The 16,081-nt window shown below is 52.8% G+C and overlaps 1 protein-coding gene across 1 annotated transcript in view; it reads left to right on the forward strand.

Moving 5' to 3' along the window:
- Positions 1-436: 436 nt before the first annotated feature.
- The window catches only part of col5a1 (procollagen, type V, alpha 1), a 160,251-nt gene continuing 144,606 nt past the window's right edge, over positions 437-16,081 (forward strand). Inside the window, exons 1-4 of the mRNA XM_078226156.1 lie at positions 437-484; positions 721-783; positions 9,300-9,374; positions 12,926-13,018. Of these exons, the coding sequence (XP_078082282.1) occupies positions 446-484; positions 721-783; positions 9,300-9,374; positions 12,926-13,018 (270 nt within the window). The 5' untranslated portion in view covers positions 437-445. The remainder of the gene's footprint in view (positions 485-720; positions 784-9,299; positions 9,375-12,925; positions 13,019-16,081) is intronic.

The following is a 16,081-nucleotide window of genomic DNA, read 5'->3' on the forward strand; positions in this document are numbered from 1 at the left end:
AACATCAGTACAGATACAGTCAGTAACACAGGGTGCTGGGGGAGAGGGGTTACTGAGTGACAGTGTGAGGGAGCTGGATTAACATCAGTACAGATACAGTCAGTAACACAGGGTGCTGGGGGAGAGGGGTTACTGAGTGACAGTGTGAGGGAGCTGGATTAACCTCAGTAGAGATACAGTCAGTAACACAGGGTGCTGGGGGAGAGGGGTTACTGAGTGACAGTGTGAGGGAGCTGGATTAACATCAGTACAGATACAGTCAGTAACACAGGGTGCTGGGGGGAGAGGGGTTACTGAGTGACAGTGTGAGGGAGCTGGATTAAGTTCAGTATCGGTGCAGTTTGCCGGCTCTCTCTGATTTTTGTATTCTCTCTCTGCGATTTCTCTGCCTTTCGGAATTGTTGAGATTGGATTTATGAATCCTGTTTTTTCTCTGTTTCAGGGAATGCTGATTGAAGGGCCTCCAGGCCCAGAAGGACCATCTGTGAGTCACATGTTCCTGAAACCCTAAGGACATGTTTGGTTTTTGTTGTATTTCTGAGTGTATTTATATCTGCATTCTTTTTGAATTACTAACACGTGCAGTTTGCAAGTTTGAAATGAGAGTTATGGTGTCCGTCCTCAGTAATAATGACTGGCAATTGTTCCAGCCTGACGGCCTCACTGGGGGACCCGCTTCAATGTCTGGAGATTGATTGGTGCTGGTGTTTGTGTTTTCAGGGGTATCCAGGACACTCGGGACCCCCTGGACCCCCAGGGCCAGTGGGTGATCCAGGCCTGAGGGTGAGTAGCTGAACATTCCCTGCTCGCAGGGGAACCATGACTTTGTGGGATTTCTTCCAAAACTCTCCCAGTAATTAAACTGATTGCAAACTCCAGCCTTTTCCGACTGGGACCAAAGATAAAAGATTCAGGGAAATCTGCCAGAGTCTTAAAACAGCCCAGAGATCAGAACTGAGTCACAGCTTAGCAAAGATTCCCACAAAATAATTGACTTTCTGCCACCTCAGACTGAATCCCTACCCCGGGTGAGGGCGTGCCGGGGGCTCAGATAGTGAGGAGACGGGAGGCAGAGAGGTGGGGAGGACTGTGGCACAGAGAATCTTTCAAATCCTCCTGAGGTTAGGGGAGTTCCACATTTGGGCACTGTACAGTGTGACTGTACTCTGGCACTGTACAGTGTGACTACTCTGGCACTGTACAGTGTGACTGCACTCTGGCACTGTACAGTGTGACTGTACTCTGATACCGTACAGTGTGACTGTACTCTGGCACTGTACAGTATGACTGTACTCTGACAGTGTACAGTGTGACTTTACTCTGGCACTGTACAGTGTGACTGCACTCTGGCACTGTACAGTGTGCCTGTACTCTGGCACTGTACAGTGTGACTGTACTCTGGCACTGTACAGTGTGCCTGTACTCTGGCAATGTACAGTGTGACAGTACGCTGGCACTGTACAGTATGACTGTACTCTGACAGTGTACAGTGTGACTTTACTCTGGCACTGTACAGTGTGACTGCACTCTGGCACTGTACAGTGTGACCTGTACTCTGATACCGTACAGTGTGACCTGTACTTTGGCATTGTACAGTGTGACATGTGCTGTAGCACTGTACAGTGTGACTGTACTCTGATACCGTACAGTGTGACCTGTACTTTGGCATTGTACAGTGTGACATGTGCTGTAGCACTGTACAGTGTGACTCGACTCTGGCACTGTACAGTGTGACATGTACTCTGGCACTGTACAGTGTGACTGTACTCTGGCACTGTGCAATGTGACTGTACTCTGACAGTGTACAGTGTGACTGTATTCTGGCACTGTACAGTGTGACTGTACTCTGGCACTGTGCAATGTGACTGTACTCTGACAGTGTACAGTGTGACTGTATTCTGGCACTGTACAGTGTGACATGTACTCTGGCACTGTACAGTGTGACCTGTACTTTGGCACTGTACAGTGTGACTGTATTCTGGCACTGTACAGTGTGACTGTATTCTGGCACTGTACAGTGTGACTGTACTCTGGCACTGTACAGTGTGACATGTACTCTGGCACTGTACAGTGTGACCTGTACTTTGGCACTGTACAGTGTGACTGTACTCTGGCACTGTACAGTGTGACCTGTACTTTGGCACTGTACAGTGTGACTGTATTCTGATACCATACAGTGTGACTGTACTCTGGCACTGTACAGTGTGACTGTACTCTGGCACTGTACAGTGTGACATGTACTTTGGCACTGTACAGTGTGACTGTACTCTGATACTGTACAGTGTGACCTGTACTGTGGCACTGTACAGTGTGCCTGTACTCTGGCACTGTACAGTGTGATTGTACTCTGACACTGTACAGTGTGCCTGTACTCTTGCACTGTACAGTGCGCCTGTACTCTGGCGATGTACAGTGTGATTGTACTCTGGCACTGTACAGTGTGACTGTACTCTGGCACTGTACAGTGTGACTGTACTCTGACAGTGTACAGTGTGACTTTACTCTGGCACTGTACAGCGTGACTGCACTCTGTCACTGTACAGTGTGACTGTACTCTGATACCGTACAGTGTGACCTGTACTCTGGCGCTGTACAGTGTGATTGTACTCTGGCACTGTACAGTGTGACCTGTACTCTGGCGCTGTACAGTGTGATTGTACTCTGGCACTGTACAATGTGACCTGTACTTTGGCACTGTACTGTACAGAGTGCAGTATTGGTCCCCTTATTTGCAGAAGGATAAATTGGCCTTGGAGGGAGTGCAGAGAAGGTTCACCAGGTTGATACCAGAGATGAGGGGTGTTGATTATGAGGAGAGACTGAGCAGATTGGGTTTGTACTCGTTGGAGTTTAGAAGGCTGAGGGGGAATCTTATAGAGACCTATAAGATAATGAAGGGGCTGGATAGGGTAGAGATGGAGAGATTCTTTCCACTTAGAAAGGAAGCTAGAACTAGAGGGCACAGCCTCAAAATAAAGGGGGGTCAGTTTAGGACAGAGTTGAGGAGGAACTTCTTCTCCCAGAGGGTGGTGAATCTCTGGAATTCTCTGCCCACTGAGGTGGTGGAGGCTACCTCGTTGAATACGTTTAAAGCGCGGATGGATGGATTCCTGATCGGTAAGGGAATTAGGGGTTATAGGGATCAGGCGGGTAAGTGGAACTGATCCACTTGAGATCAGCCATGATCTTATTGAATGGCGGGGCAGGCTCGAGGGGCTAGATGGCCTACTCCTGCTCCTATTTCTTATGTTCTTATGTGACATGTACTCTGGCACTGTACAGTGTGACTACTCTGGCACAGTACAGTGTGACTGTACTCTGGCACTGTACAGTGTGACCTGTACTTTGACACTGTACAGTGTGACATGTACTCTGGCACTGTACAGTGTGACTGTACTCTGGCACTGTACAGTATGACCTGTACTCTGGCACTGTACAGTGTGACTGTACTCTGGCACTGTACAGTGTGACTGTACTCTGGCACTGTACAGTGTGACCTGTACTTTGGCACTGTACAGTGTGACTGTACTCTGGCACTGTACAGTGTGACCTGTATTCTGGCACTGTACAGTGTGACTGTACACTGGCGCTGTACAGTGTGACTGTACTCTGGCACTGTACAGTATGACCTGTACTCTGGCACTGTACAGTGTGACTGTACTCTGGCACTGTAGAGTGTGACTGTACTCTGGCACTGTACAGTGTGACCTGTATTCTGGCACTGTACAGTGTGACTGTACTCTGGCGCTGTACAGTGTGACTGTACTCTGGCACTGTACAATTGTATCTCTCTCTCTGTATCTCTGTCATAGAATCACACAGTGCAGAAGACGCCCTTCGGCCCATCGAGTCTGCACTGACCCATTAGAAACACCTGACCTCCCTCTAATCCAATCTGTCAGCACTTGGCCCATAGCCCTGAATGTTATGATGAGCCAAGTGCTCATCCAGGTACTTTTTAAAGGATGTGAGGCATCCCACCCCCACCACCCTCCCAGGCAGCGCATTCCAGACCCTCACCACCCTCTGGGTGAAAAGGTTTTTCCTCACATCCCCCCAAACCTCCTGCCCCTCACCTTGAACCTATGTCCCCTCGTGACTGATCCTCCAACTAAGGGGAACAGCTGCTCCTTATCCACTCTGTCCATGTCCCTCATAATCTTGTACATCTCGATCAGGTCGTCCCTCAGTCTTCTCTGCTCCAGAGAAAACAACCCAAGTCTATCCAACCTCTCTTCATAACTTCAATGCTCGATCCCAGGCAGCATCCTGGTGAATCTCCTCTGCACCCCCTCCAGTGCAATCACATCCTTCCGATAATGTGGTGACCAGAATTGCACACAGTACTCCAGCTGTGGCCTCACCAAAGTTCTATACAACTCCAACATGGCTTCCCTGCTTTTGTAATCTATACCCCGATTGATAAAGGTGAGTGTCCCATTTGCCTTTTTCACCACCCTACTAACAAACCCTTCCACTGCCAGAGATCTGTGGACAAACACGCCAAGGTCCCTTTGTTCCACAGAACTTCCTCGTGTCCTCCCATTCATTGAATACTTCCTTGTCAAATTACACCTTCCAAAGGTATCACCTCACACTTCGAGACACAGAGTCACACAGCACAGAAAAGGCCCTTCGGCCCATCCAGCCTGCACTGACAATAACTCCCACTAAAGGCGCATTGATCCCATGTTCCAGCACTTGTCCCATATCCTTGAGTGTTATGATATTTCAAGTGTTGATCCAGATGTTTTTTAAGGGTTTCTGCCCCTCACCCCCCCTCCCAGGCAGCGCACTCCAGATTCCCACAGCTTTTCAGGGTTAAATTTCATCTGCCACTTATCTGCCCATTTGACCATTCCGTCTTTATCATGGAGTCATAGAGGTTTACAGCATGGAAACAGGCCCTTCGGCCCAACTTGTCCATGCCGCCCAGTTTTACCACTAAGCTTGTCCGAATTGCCCGCATTTGGCCCATATCCCTCTATACCCATCGTACACATGTAACTGTCTAAATGCTTTTCAAAATACAAAATTGTACCCACCTCGACTACTACCTCTGGCAGCTTGTTCCAGACACTCACCACCCCCTGTGTGAAAAAATTGCCCCTCTGAACCCTTTTGTATCTCTCCCCTCTCACCTTAAACCTATGCCCTCAGGTTTTGGACTCCCCTACCTTTGGGAAAAGATATTGACTATCTAGCTGATCTGTGCCCCTCATTATTTTATAGACCTCTATAAGATCACCCCTAAGCCTCCTACCCTCCTGGGAAAATAGTCCCAGTCTATCCAGCCTCTCCTTATAACTAATCCATCAAGTCCCGGTAGCTTCCTAGTAAATCTTTTCTGCATTCTTTCTAGTTTAATAATATCCTTTCTATAATAGTGTGGCCGGGTGGGTAACAGTGAGGTGGAGTGTCTTGGGGGCTACAAGAACATAGAACAGTACAGCACAGAACAGGCCCTTCGGCCCACGATGTTGTGCCGAGCTTTATCTGAAACCAAGATCAAGCTATCCCACTCCCTATCATCCTGGTGTGCTCCATGTGCCTATCCAATAACCGCTTAAATGTTTCTAAAGTGTCTGACTCCACCATCACTGCAGGCAGTCCATTCCACACCCCAACCACTCTCTGCGTAAAGAACCTACCTCTGATATCCGTCCTGTATCTCCCACCACGAACCCTATAGTTATGTCCCCTTGTAATAGCTCCATCCACCCGAGGAAATAGTCTTTGAACGTTCACTCTATCTATCCCCTTCATCATTTTATACACCTCTATTAAGTCTCCCCTCAGCCTCCTCCGCTCCAGAGAGAACAGCCCTAGCTCCCTCAACCTTTCCTCATATGACCTACCCTCCAAACCAGGCAGCATCCTGGTAAATCTCCTCTGCACTCTTTCCAGCGCTTCCACATCCTTCTTATAGTGAGGTGACCAGAACTGCACACAATATTCCAAATGTGGTCTCACCAAGGTCCTGTACAGTTGCAGCATAACCCCACGGCTCTTAAACTCCAACCCCCTGTTAATAAAAGCTAACACACTATAGGCCTTCTTCACAGCTCTATCCACTTGACTGGCAACCTTTAGAGATCTGTGGATATGGACCCCAAGATCTCTCTGTTCCTCCACAGTCTTCAGAACCCTACCTTTGACCCTGTAATCCACATTTAAATTTGTCCTACCAAAATGAATCACCTCACATTTATCAGGGTTAAACTCCATTTGCCATTTTTCAGCCCAGCTTTGCATCCTATCTATGTCTCTTTGCAGCCTACAACAGCCCTCTACCTCATCCACTACTCCACCAATCTTGGTGTCATCAGCAAATTTACTGATCCACCCTTCAGCCCCCTCCTCTAAGTCATTAATAAAAATCACAAAGAGCAGAGGACCAAGCACTGATCCCTGCGGCACACCGCTAGCAACCTGCCTCCAATCCGAAAATTTTCCATCGACCACCACCCTCTGTCTTCGGTCAGACAGCCAGTTACCTATCCAATCGGCCAACTTTCCCTCTATCCCACACCTCCTCACTTTCATCATAAGCCGACCATGGGGGACCTTATCAAACGCCTTACTAAAATCCATGTATATGACAAGAATATGGAAAATCATGTCTCATGAATTCTGATTGAGTTTTTTGAAGGGGTAACCAAGAAGGTAGATGAGGGCAAGTGTGGCCTTACCAATGTCTTGTACAACTTCAACAAGACGTCCCAACTCCTGTATTCAATGTTCTGACCGATGAAACCAAGCATGCCGAATGCCTTCTTCACCACTCTGTCCACCTGTGACTCCACTTTCAAGGAGCTATGAACATGTACCCCTCGATCTCTTTGTTCTGTAACTCTCCCCAACGCCCTACCATTAACTGAGTAAGTCCTGCCCTGGTTCAATCTACCAAAATGCGTCACCTCGCATTTATTTAAATTAAACTCCATCTGCCATTCGCCAGCCCACTGGCCCAATTGATCAAGATCCCATTGCAATTGGAGATAACTTTCTTCACTGTCCACTATGCCACCAATCTTAGTGTCATCTACAAACTTACTAACCATGCCTCCTATATTCTCATCCAAATCATTAATATAAATGACAAATAACAGTGGACCCAGCACTGATCCCTGAGGCACACCGCTGGTCACAGGCCTCCAGTTTGAAAAACAACCCTCTACAACCACCCTCTGGCTTTTATCAAGAAGCCAATTTTGTATCCATTTAGATACCTCACCCTGGGTCCCGTGAGATTTAACCTTATGCAACAACCTATCATGCGGTACCTTGTCAAAGGCCTTGCTAAAGTCCATGTAGACAACATCAACAGCACTGCCCTCATCGACCTTCTTGGTTACCCCTTCAAAAAACTCAATCAGAATTCATGAGACATGATTTTCCATCTTCTTGTAGCCCCCAAGACACTCCGCCTCATTGTTACCCACCCGGCCAAACTTATGTGTCATCCGCAAACCTACTAATCCTACCCCCTGCATAGTCATCTATGTCTTTTATATAAATGCTGAATAATAGGGGCCCAACACAGATCCCTGTGGTACGCCACTGGACACTGGCTTCCAGTCACTGAAGCAGCCTTCTGTCATCACCCTCTGTCTCCTACAACTGAGCCAATTTTGAATCCACTTTATCAAATCACCCTGTATCCCATGTGAATTTACCTTCTTTACAAATCTCCCATGTGGAACCTTGTCAAAGGTTTTGCTGAAATCCATATAAACTACATCGACTGCACTACCCTCGTCCACACACCTGGTCACCACCTCAAAAAATTCAATCAAATTTGTCAGGCATGACCTCCCTCTGACGAAGCCATGCGGACTATCCCTGATCAAGCTTTGCCTCTCCAAGGGGAGAGAGATGCTCTCCTTCAGAAGTTTCTCCAATAGTTTCCCTATCACTAACGTGAGACCCACTGGTCTGTCGTTCCCTGGTTTATCTCTACAACCCTCCTCCCTCTCTCTCTCGGTGTCTATCTCTCTCCCTCACACTAACTCTCTCTCTCTTCTCGCTTTCTGGGTCTCTGTCTCTCTAACTGTCTCTTTAACTCTCCCTGTTTCTCTATCTCTTTCTCTCTATATCTTTCTCTCTGTCTCTCTCTCTAATTCTCTCTCTCTATCTAACCCTGTCTCTCTCAGTCTCTTTCTCTAACACTCTCTGTCTCCCTCTCTGTCTCTCTTGGCAGCACAGTGGTTAGCGCTGCTGTCTCACAGCGCCAGGGACCTGGGTTTGATTCCCGGCTTGGGTCACTGTCTGTGTGGAGTCTGCACGTTCTCCCCGTGTCTGCATGGGTTTCCTCCGGGTGCTCCGGCTTCCTCCCACACTCCAAAGATGTGTGGTTGGGTTGATTGACCATGGTAATTTGCTACTTAGTGTCAGGGGGATTAGCTAGGGTAAATACATGGGATTATGGGGATAGGATCTGGGTGGGGTTGTGGTCGGTGCAGACTCGATGGGCTGAATGGCCTCCTGCACTGTAGGGATTTTATTCTATGATTCTCTCTGTCTCTCTCTCTCTGAAGCCAGTATAATCGTGGCCTCTTGCTGCCCCCCAGTGGGTGACTATTGCTATAACAAGCTCACTCTGTCTCTTTTTCTCTGTCTATCTCTCTCTGTCACTCTCTCTCTGTGTCTCTCCTCTCTCTCGCTCTCCCTCTCTCTCACTTTCCCTCTCTCGCTCTCCCTCTCTCTCTCTCTCTTTCGCTCTCTCTCTCTCTCACTCTCCCTCTCAGTTACTCTCCCTCTCTCTCTCGCTCTCCCTCTCTCTCGCTCCCTCTCTCCCTCTCTCACTCTCTGTCTCGCTCTCTCTCGCTCCCTCTCCCCCTCTCTCTTGCTCTCTCTCTCACTCTCCCTCTCTATCTTGCTCTCTCTCGCTCCTTCTTCCTCTCTCCCACTCTCCCTCCCTGTCTCACTCTCTCTCGCTCCCTCTCCCTCGCTCCCTCTCTCTCTCTCTCCCTCTCTATCTTGCTCTCTCTCTCTCGCTCTCTTTCTCTCTCCCTCTCTGTCTCGCTCTCTTTCGCTCCCTCTCCCTCGCTCCCTCTCTCCCTCTCTCTCCCTCTCTCTCGCTCTCTCTCTCTCTCCCTCTCTGTCTCGCTCTCTCTTGGAGTCCCCTTGCCACTTTGTGATTGGCTCTCACCCACCCTCCTGCCCCTTGGCATTACCCCCACGCCCACCGCGAAGCAGCCCACCCTCCACTCCGCTCCTTCCCGCTCTCACTCTGTCCCGTCTGTCTGCTGCAGCTGAGATTCTCATTGTCTGTTTCTGCTTCCTCCTCGTGCCAGGGACCCCGAGGGCGATCAGGACTTCCTGGAGCGGATGGTTTACCCGGACCACCCGGGACCATGTTAATGCTGCCGGTAAGCATGGACCCCAAACACACGCACCCAGAGAACCGCCATGAAACGCAGCCGCACCAGCTTCCTGTTCCCTGCAGAGTAAACAGATCCAGACTAAACCTCCCTCTGCACTGCCCCCATCAAACACTCCCAGGACAGGTACAGCACGGGGTTAGATACAGAGTAAAGCTCCCTCTACACTGTCCCCCATCAAACACTCCCAGGACAGGTACAGCACGGGGTTAGATACAGAGTAAAGCTCCCTCTACACTGTCCCCATCAAACACTCCCAGGACAGGTACAGCACGGGGTTAGATACAGAGTAAAGCTCCCTCGACACTGTCCCCATCAAACACTCCCAGGACAGGTACAGCACGGGGTTAGATACAGAGTAAAGCTCCCTCTACACTGTCCCCCATCAAACACTCCCAGGACAGGCACAGCACGGGGTTAGATACAGAGTAAAGCTCCCTCCACGCTGTCCCGATCAAACACTCCCAGGACAGGTACAGCACGGGGTTAGATACAGAGTAAAGCTCCCTCTACACTGCCCCCATCAAACACTCCCAGGACAGGTACAGCACGGGGTCAGATACAGAGTAAAGCTTCCTCTACACTGTCCCCATCAAACTCTCCCAGGACAGGTACAGCACGGGGTCAGATACAGAGTAAAGCTCCCTCTACACTGTCCCCATCAAACACTCCCAGGACAGGTACAGCACGGGGTTAGATACAGAGTAAAGCTCCCTCTACACTGTCCCCATCAAACACTCCCAGGACAGGTACAGCACGGGGTTAGATACAGAGTCAAGCTTCTTCTACACTGTCCCCATCAAACACTCCCAGGACCGGGACAGCACGGGGTTAGATACAGAGTCAAGCTTCTTCTACACTGTCCCCATCAAACACTCCCAGGACAGGTACAGCACGGGGTTAGATACAGAGTAAAGCTCCCTCTACACTGTCCCCCATCAAACACTCCCAGGACAGGTACAGCACGGGGTTAGATACAGAGTAAAGCTCCCTCGACACTGTCCCCATCAAACACTCCCAGGACAGGTACAGCACGGGGTTAGATACAGAGTAAAGCTCCCTCTACACTGTCCCCCATCAAACACTCCCAGGACAGGTACAGCGCGGGGTTAGATACAGAGTAAAGCTCCCTCTACACTGTCCCCATCAAACACTCCCAGGACAGGGACAGCACGGGGTTAGATACAGAGTAAAGCTCCCTCTACACTGTCCCCATCAAACACTCCCAGGACAGGTACAGCACGGGGTTAGATACAGAGTAAAGCTCCCTCTACACTGTCCCCATCAAACACTCCCAGGACAGGTACAGCACGGGGTTAGATACAGAGTAAAGCTCCCTCTACACTGTCCCCATCAAACACTCCCAGGAAAGGTACAGCACGGGGTTAGATACAGAGTAAAGCTCCCTCTACACTGTCCCCATCAAACACTCCCAGGACAGGTACAGCACGGGGTTAGATACAGAGTAAAGCTCCCTCGACACTGTCCCCATCAAACACTCCCAGGACAGGTACAGCACGGGGTTAGATACAGAGTAAAGCTCCCTCTACACTGTCCCCATCAAACACTCCCAGGACAGGTACAGCACGGGGTTAGATACAGAGTAAAGCTCCCTCTACATTGTCCCCATCAAACACTCCCAGGACAGGTACAGCACGGGGTTAGATACAGAGTAAAGCTCCCTCTACACTGTCCCCATCAAACACTCCCAGGACAGGTACAGCACGGGGTTAGATACAGAGTAAAGCTCCCTCTACATTGTCCCCATCAAACACTCCCAGGACAGGTACAGCACGGGGTTAGATACAGAGTAAAGCTCCCTCTACACTGTCCCCATCAAACACTCCCAGGACAGGTACAGCACGGGGTTAGATACAGAGTAAAGCTCCCTCTACACTGTCCCCATCAAACACTTCCAGGACAGGTACAGCACGGGGTTAGATACAGAGTAAAGCTCCCTCTACACTGTCCCCATCAAACACTCCCAGGACAGGTACAGCACGGGGTTAGATACAGAGTAAAGCTCCCTCTACACTGAGACCCCATCAAACACTCCCAGGACAGGTACAGCACGGGGTTAGATACAGAGTAAAGCTCCCTCTACACTGTCCCCCATCAAACACTCCCAGGACAAGTACAGCACGGGGTTAGATACAGAGTAAAGCTCCCTCTGCACTGTCCCCATCAAACACTCCCAGGACAGGTACAGCACGGGGTTAGATACAGAGTAAAGCTCCCTCTACACTGTCCCCATCAAACACTCCCAGGACAGGTACAGCACGGGGTTAGATACAGAGTAAAGCTCCCTCTACACTGTCCCCATCAAACACTCCCAGGACAGGTACAGCACGGGGTTAGATACAGAATAAAGCTCCCTCTACACTGTCCCCATCAAACACTCCCAGGACAGATACAGCACGGTGTTAGATACAGAGTAAAGCTCCCTCTACACTGAGACCCCATCAAACACTCCCAGGACAGGTACAGCACGGGGTTAGATACAGAGTAAAGCTCCCTCTTCCACTGTCCCCATCAAACACTCCCAGGACAGGTACAGCACGGGGTTAGATACAGAGTAAAACTCCCTCTACACTGTCCCCATCAAACACTCCCAGGACAGGTACAGCACGGGGTTAGATACAGAGTAAAGTTCCCTCTACACTGTCCCCCATCAAACACTCCCAGGACAGGTACAGCACGGGGTTAGATACAGAGTAAAGTTCCCTCTACACTGTCCCCATCAAACACTCCCAGGACAGGTACAGCACGGGGTTAGATACAGAGTAAAGCTCCCTCTACACTGTCCCCATCAAACACTCCCAGGACAGGTACAGCACGGGGTTAGATACAGAGTAAAACTCCCTCTACACTGTCCCCATCAAACACTCCCAGGACAGGTACAGCACGGGGTTAGATACAGAGTAAAGCTCCCTCTACACTGTCCCCATCAAACACTCCCAGGACAGGTACAGCACGGGGTTAGATACAGAGTAAAGCTCCCTCTACACTGTCCCCATCAAACACTCCCAGGACAGGTACAGCACGGGGTTAGATACAGAGTAAAGCTCCCTCTTCCACTGTCCCCATCAAACACTCCCAGGACAGGTACAGCACGGGGTTAGATACAGAGTAAAGCTTCCTCTACACTGTCCCCATCAAACACTCCCAGGACAGGTACAGCACGGGGTTCGATACAGAGTAAAGCTCCCTCTACACTGTCCCCATCAAACACTCCCAGGACAGGTACAGCACGGGGTTAGATACAGAGTAAAGCTCCCTCTACACTGTCCCCCATCAAACACTCCCAGGACAGGTACAGCACGGGGTTAGATACAGAGTAAAGCTTCCTCTACACTGTCCCCATCAAACACTCCCAGGACAGGTACAGCACGGGGTTAGATACAGAGTAAAACTCCCTCTACACTACACGTGTGATTGTGACCATCAGCGAATGGAATGATCTAATCCCCGGGGATAAAGTTTAAGGGGTTACTGTTGTGTTGTACATTTGCCGCTGACACTCTGTGATTTTCCCTCAGTTCCGATTCACGGGAGGGGGCAGTGCGGGACAGAAGGGGCCGATGGTTTCAGCGCAGGAAGCACAGGCTCAGGCCATCTTGCAGCAAGCCCGGGTAAGTGAGTGTGTGAGACGGAGCGTGCTCCATCGGCATTGACAGAAGGTATTTGGGAATGTGGGAATTTCAGCATTGCTGCTCTGTTACTGCCGCGAACCCTCCCTCTGTCTGAGTGAACAGTGAGGGGCTGAGCTGATCCTTTCAGTCGGAGCGAGCGGGGAGACTGCGATCAGAACCTGGTGAACTCCTCGGAACGACATCATACAAAGAAGGAAATGGCTGCAAATCCCTTGATCACAAACCCCACAGCTCAACCCTGCAAAACCCTGCTGTCCCGGGACAGATCCCTGCTGTCCTGGGACAGATCCCTGCTGTCCCGGGACAGATCCCTGCAGTCCCGGGACAGATCCCTGCAGTCCTGGGGCAGATCCCTGCAGTCCCGGGACAGATCCCTGCCCCGGGACAGATCCCTGCCCCGGGACAGATCCCTGCAGTCCCGGGACAGATCCCTGCAGTCCCGGGGCAGATCCCTGCAGTCCCGGGGCAGATCCCTGCTGTCCCAGGACAGATCCCTGTCCCGGGGCAGATCCCTGCAGTCCCGGGGCAGATCCCTGCAGTCCCGGGGCAGATCCCTGCTGTCCCAGGACAGATCCCTGTCCCGGGGGAGATCCCTGCAGTCCCGGGGCAGATCCCTGCAGTCCCGGGACAGATCCCTGCAGTCCCGGGACAGATCCCTGTCCCGGGGCAGATCCCTGTCCCGGGGCAGATCCCTGCAGTCCCGGGGCAGATCCCTGCAGTCCCGGGGCAGATCCCTGCAGTCCCGGGGGAGATCCCTGCAGTCCCGGGGCAGATCCCTGCTGTCCCGGGACAGATCCCTGCAGTCCCGGGACAGATCCCTGCAGTCCCGGGACAGATCCCTGCTGTCCTGGGACAGATCCCTGCAGTCCCGGGGCAGGGGACAGATCCCTGCAGTCCCGGGACAGATCCCTGCTGTCCCGGGACAGATCCCTGCAGTCCCGGGACAGATCCCTGCAGTCCCGGGACAGATCCCTGCTGTCCTGGGACAGATCCCTGCAGTCCCGGGGCAGGGGACAGATCCCTGCAGTCCCGGGACAGATCCCTGCAGTCCCGGGACAGATCCCTGCTGTCCTGGGACAGATCTCTGCAGTCCCGGGGCAGGGGACAGATCCCTGCTGTCCCGGGACAGATCTCTGCAGTCCCAGGACAGATCTCTGCAGTCCCGGGGCAGGGGACAGATCCCTGCAGTCCCGGGACAGATCTCTGCAGTCCCAGGACAGATCTCTGCAGTCCCGGGGCAGGGGACAGATCCCTGCTGTCCCAGGACAGATCTCTGCAGTCCCAGGACAGATCCCTGCTGTCCCGGGACAGATCCCTGCAGTCCCAGGACAGATCTCTGCTGTCCCGGGACAGATCCCTGCAGTCCCGGGGCAGGGGACAGATCCCTGCAGTCCCGGGACAGATCCCTGCAGTCCCGGGACAGATCCCTGCAGTCCCGGGGCAGATCCCTGCAGTCCCGGGACAGATCCCTGCTGTCCCGGGACAGATCCCTGCAGTCCCGGGGCAGGGGACAGATCCCTGCTATCCCGGGACAGATCCCTGCTGTCCCGGGACAGATCCCTGCAGTCCCAGGACAGATCTCTGCTATCCCGGGACAGATCCCTGCAGTCCCGGGGCAGATCTCTGCTATCCCGGGACAGATCCCTGCTGTCCCAGGACAGATCTCTGCTATCCCGGGACAGATCCCTGCAGTCCCGGGGCAGATCCCTGCTGTCCCAGGACAGATCTCTGCTATCCCGGGACAGATCCCTGCAGTCCCAGGACAGATCTCTGCTATCCCGGGACAGATCCCTGCTGTCCCAGGACAGATCTCTGCTATCCCGGGACAGATCCCTGCAGTCCCGGGGCAGATCCCTGCTGTCCCAGGACAGATCCCTGCTGTCCCGGGACAGATCCCTGCAGTCCCGGGGCAGATCCCTGCTGTCCCAGGACAGATCCCTGCTGTCCCGGGACAGCTCCCTGCAGTCCCAGGACAGATCCCTGCAGTCCCGGGGCAGATCCCTGCTGTCCCGGGACAGATCCCTGCAGTCCCAGGACAGATCTCTGCTGTCCCGGGACAGATCCCTGCAGTCCCGGGGCAGGGGACAGATCCCTGCAGTCCCGGGACAGATCCCTGCAGTCCCGGGACAGATCCCTGCAGTCCCGGGGCAGATCCCTGCAGTCCCGGGACAGATCCCTGCTGTCCCAGGACAGATCCCTGCTGTCCCGGGACAGATCCCTGCAGTCCCGGGGCAGATCCCTGCTGTCCCAGGACAGATCCCTGCTGTCCCGGGACAGATCCCTGCAGTCCCAGGACAGATCCCTGCAGTCCCGGGGCAGATCCCTGCTGTCCCGGGACAGATCCCTGCAGTCCCAGGACAGATCTCTGCTGTCCCGGGACAGATCCCTGCAGTCCCGGGGCAGGGGACAGATCCCTGCAGTCCCGGGACAGATCCCTGCAGTCCCGGGACAGATCCCTGCAGTCCCGGGGCAGATCCCTGCAGTCCCGGGACAGATCCCTGCTGTCCCGGGACAGATCCCTGCAGTCCCGGGGCAGGGGACAGATCCCTGCTGTCCCAGGACAGATCTCTGCTATCCCGGGACAGATCCCTGCAGTCCCGGGGCAGATCCCTGCTGTCCCAGGACAGATCCCTGCTGTCCCGGGACAGATCCCTGCAGTCCCGGGGCAGATCCCTGCTGTCCCAGGACAGATCCCTGCTGTCCCGGGACAGATCCCTGCAGTCCCAGGACAGATCCCTGCAGTCCCGGGGCAGATCCCTGCAGTCCCGGGGCAGATCTCTGCTTTCCCGGGACAGATCCCTGCTGTCCCGGGACAGATCCCTGCTGTCCTGGGACAGATCCCTGCAGTCCCGGGGCAGGGGACAGATCCCTGCAGTCCCGGGACAGATCCCTGCTCTCCCGGGGCAGATCCCTGCTATCCCAGGGCAGATCCCTGCTGTCCCGGGACAGATCCCTGCAGTCCCGGGACAGATCCCTGCAGTCCCGGGACAGATCCCTGCTGTCCTGGGACAGATCCCTGCAGTCCCGGGGCAGGGGACAGAT

Source organism: Mustelus asterias, chromosome 13, assembly GCF_964213995.1.
Source record: "Mustelus asterias chromosome 13, sMusAst1.hap1.1, whole genome shotgun sequence".
Lineage (NCBI taxonomy): Eukaryota > Metazoa > Chordata > Chondrichthyes > Carcharhiniformes > Triakidae > Mustelus > Mustelus asterias.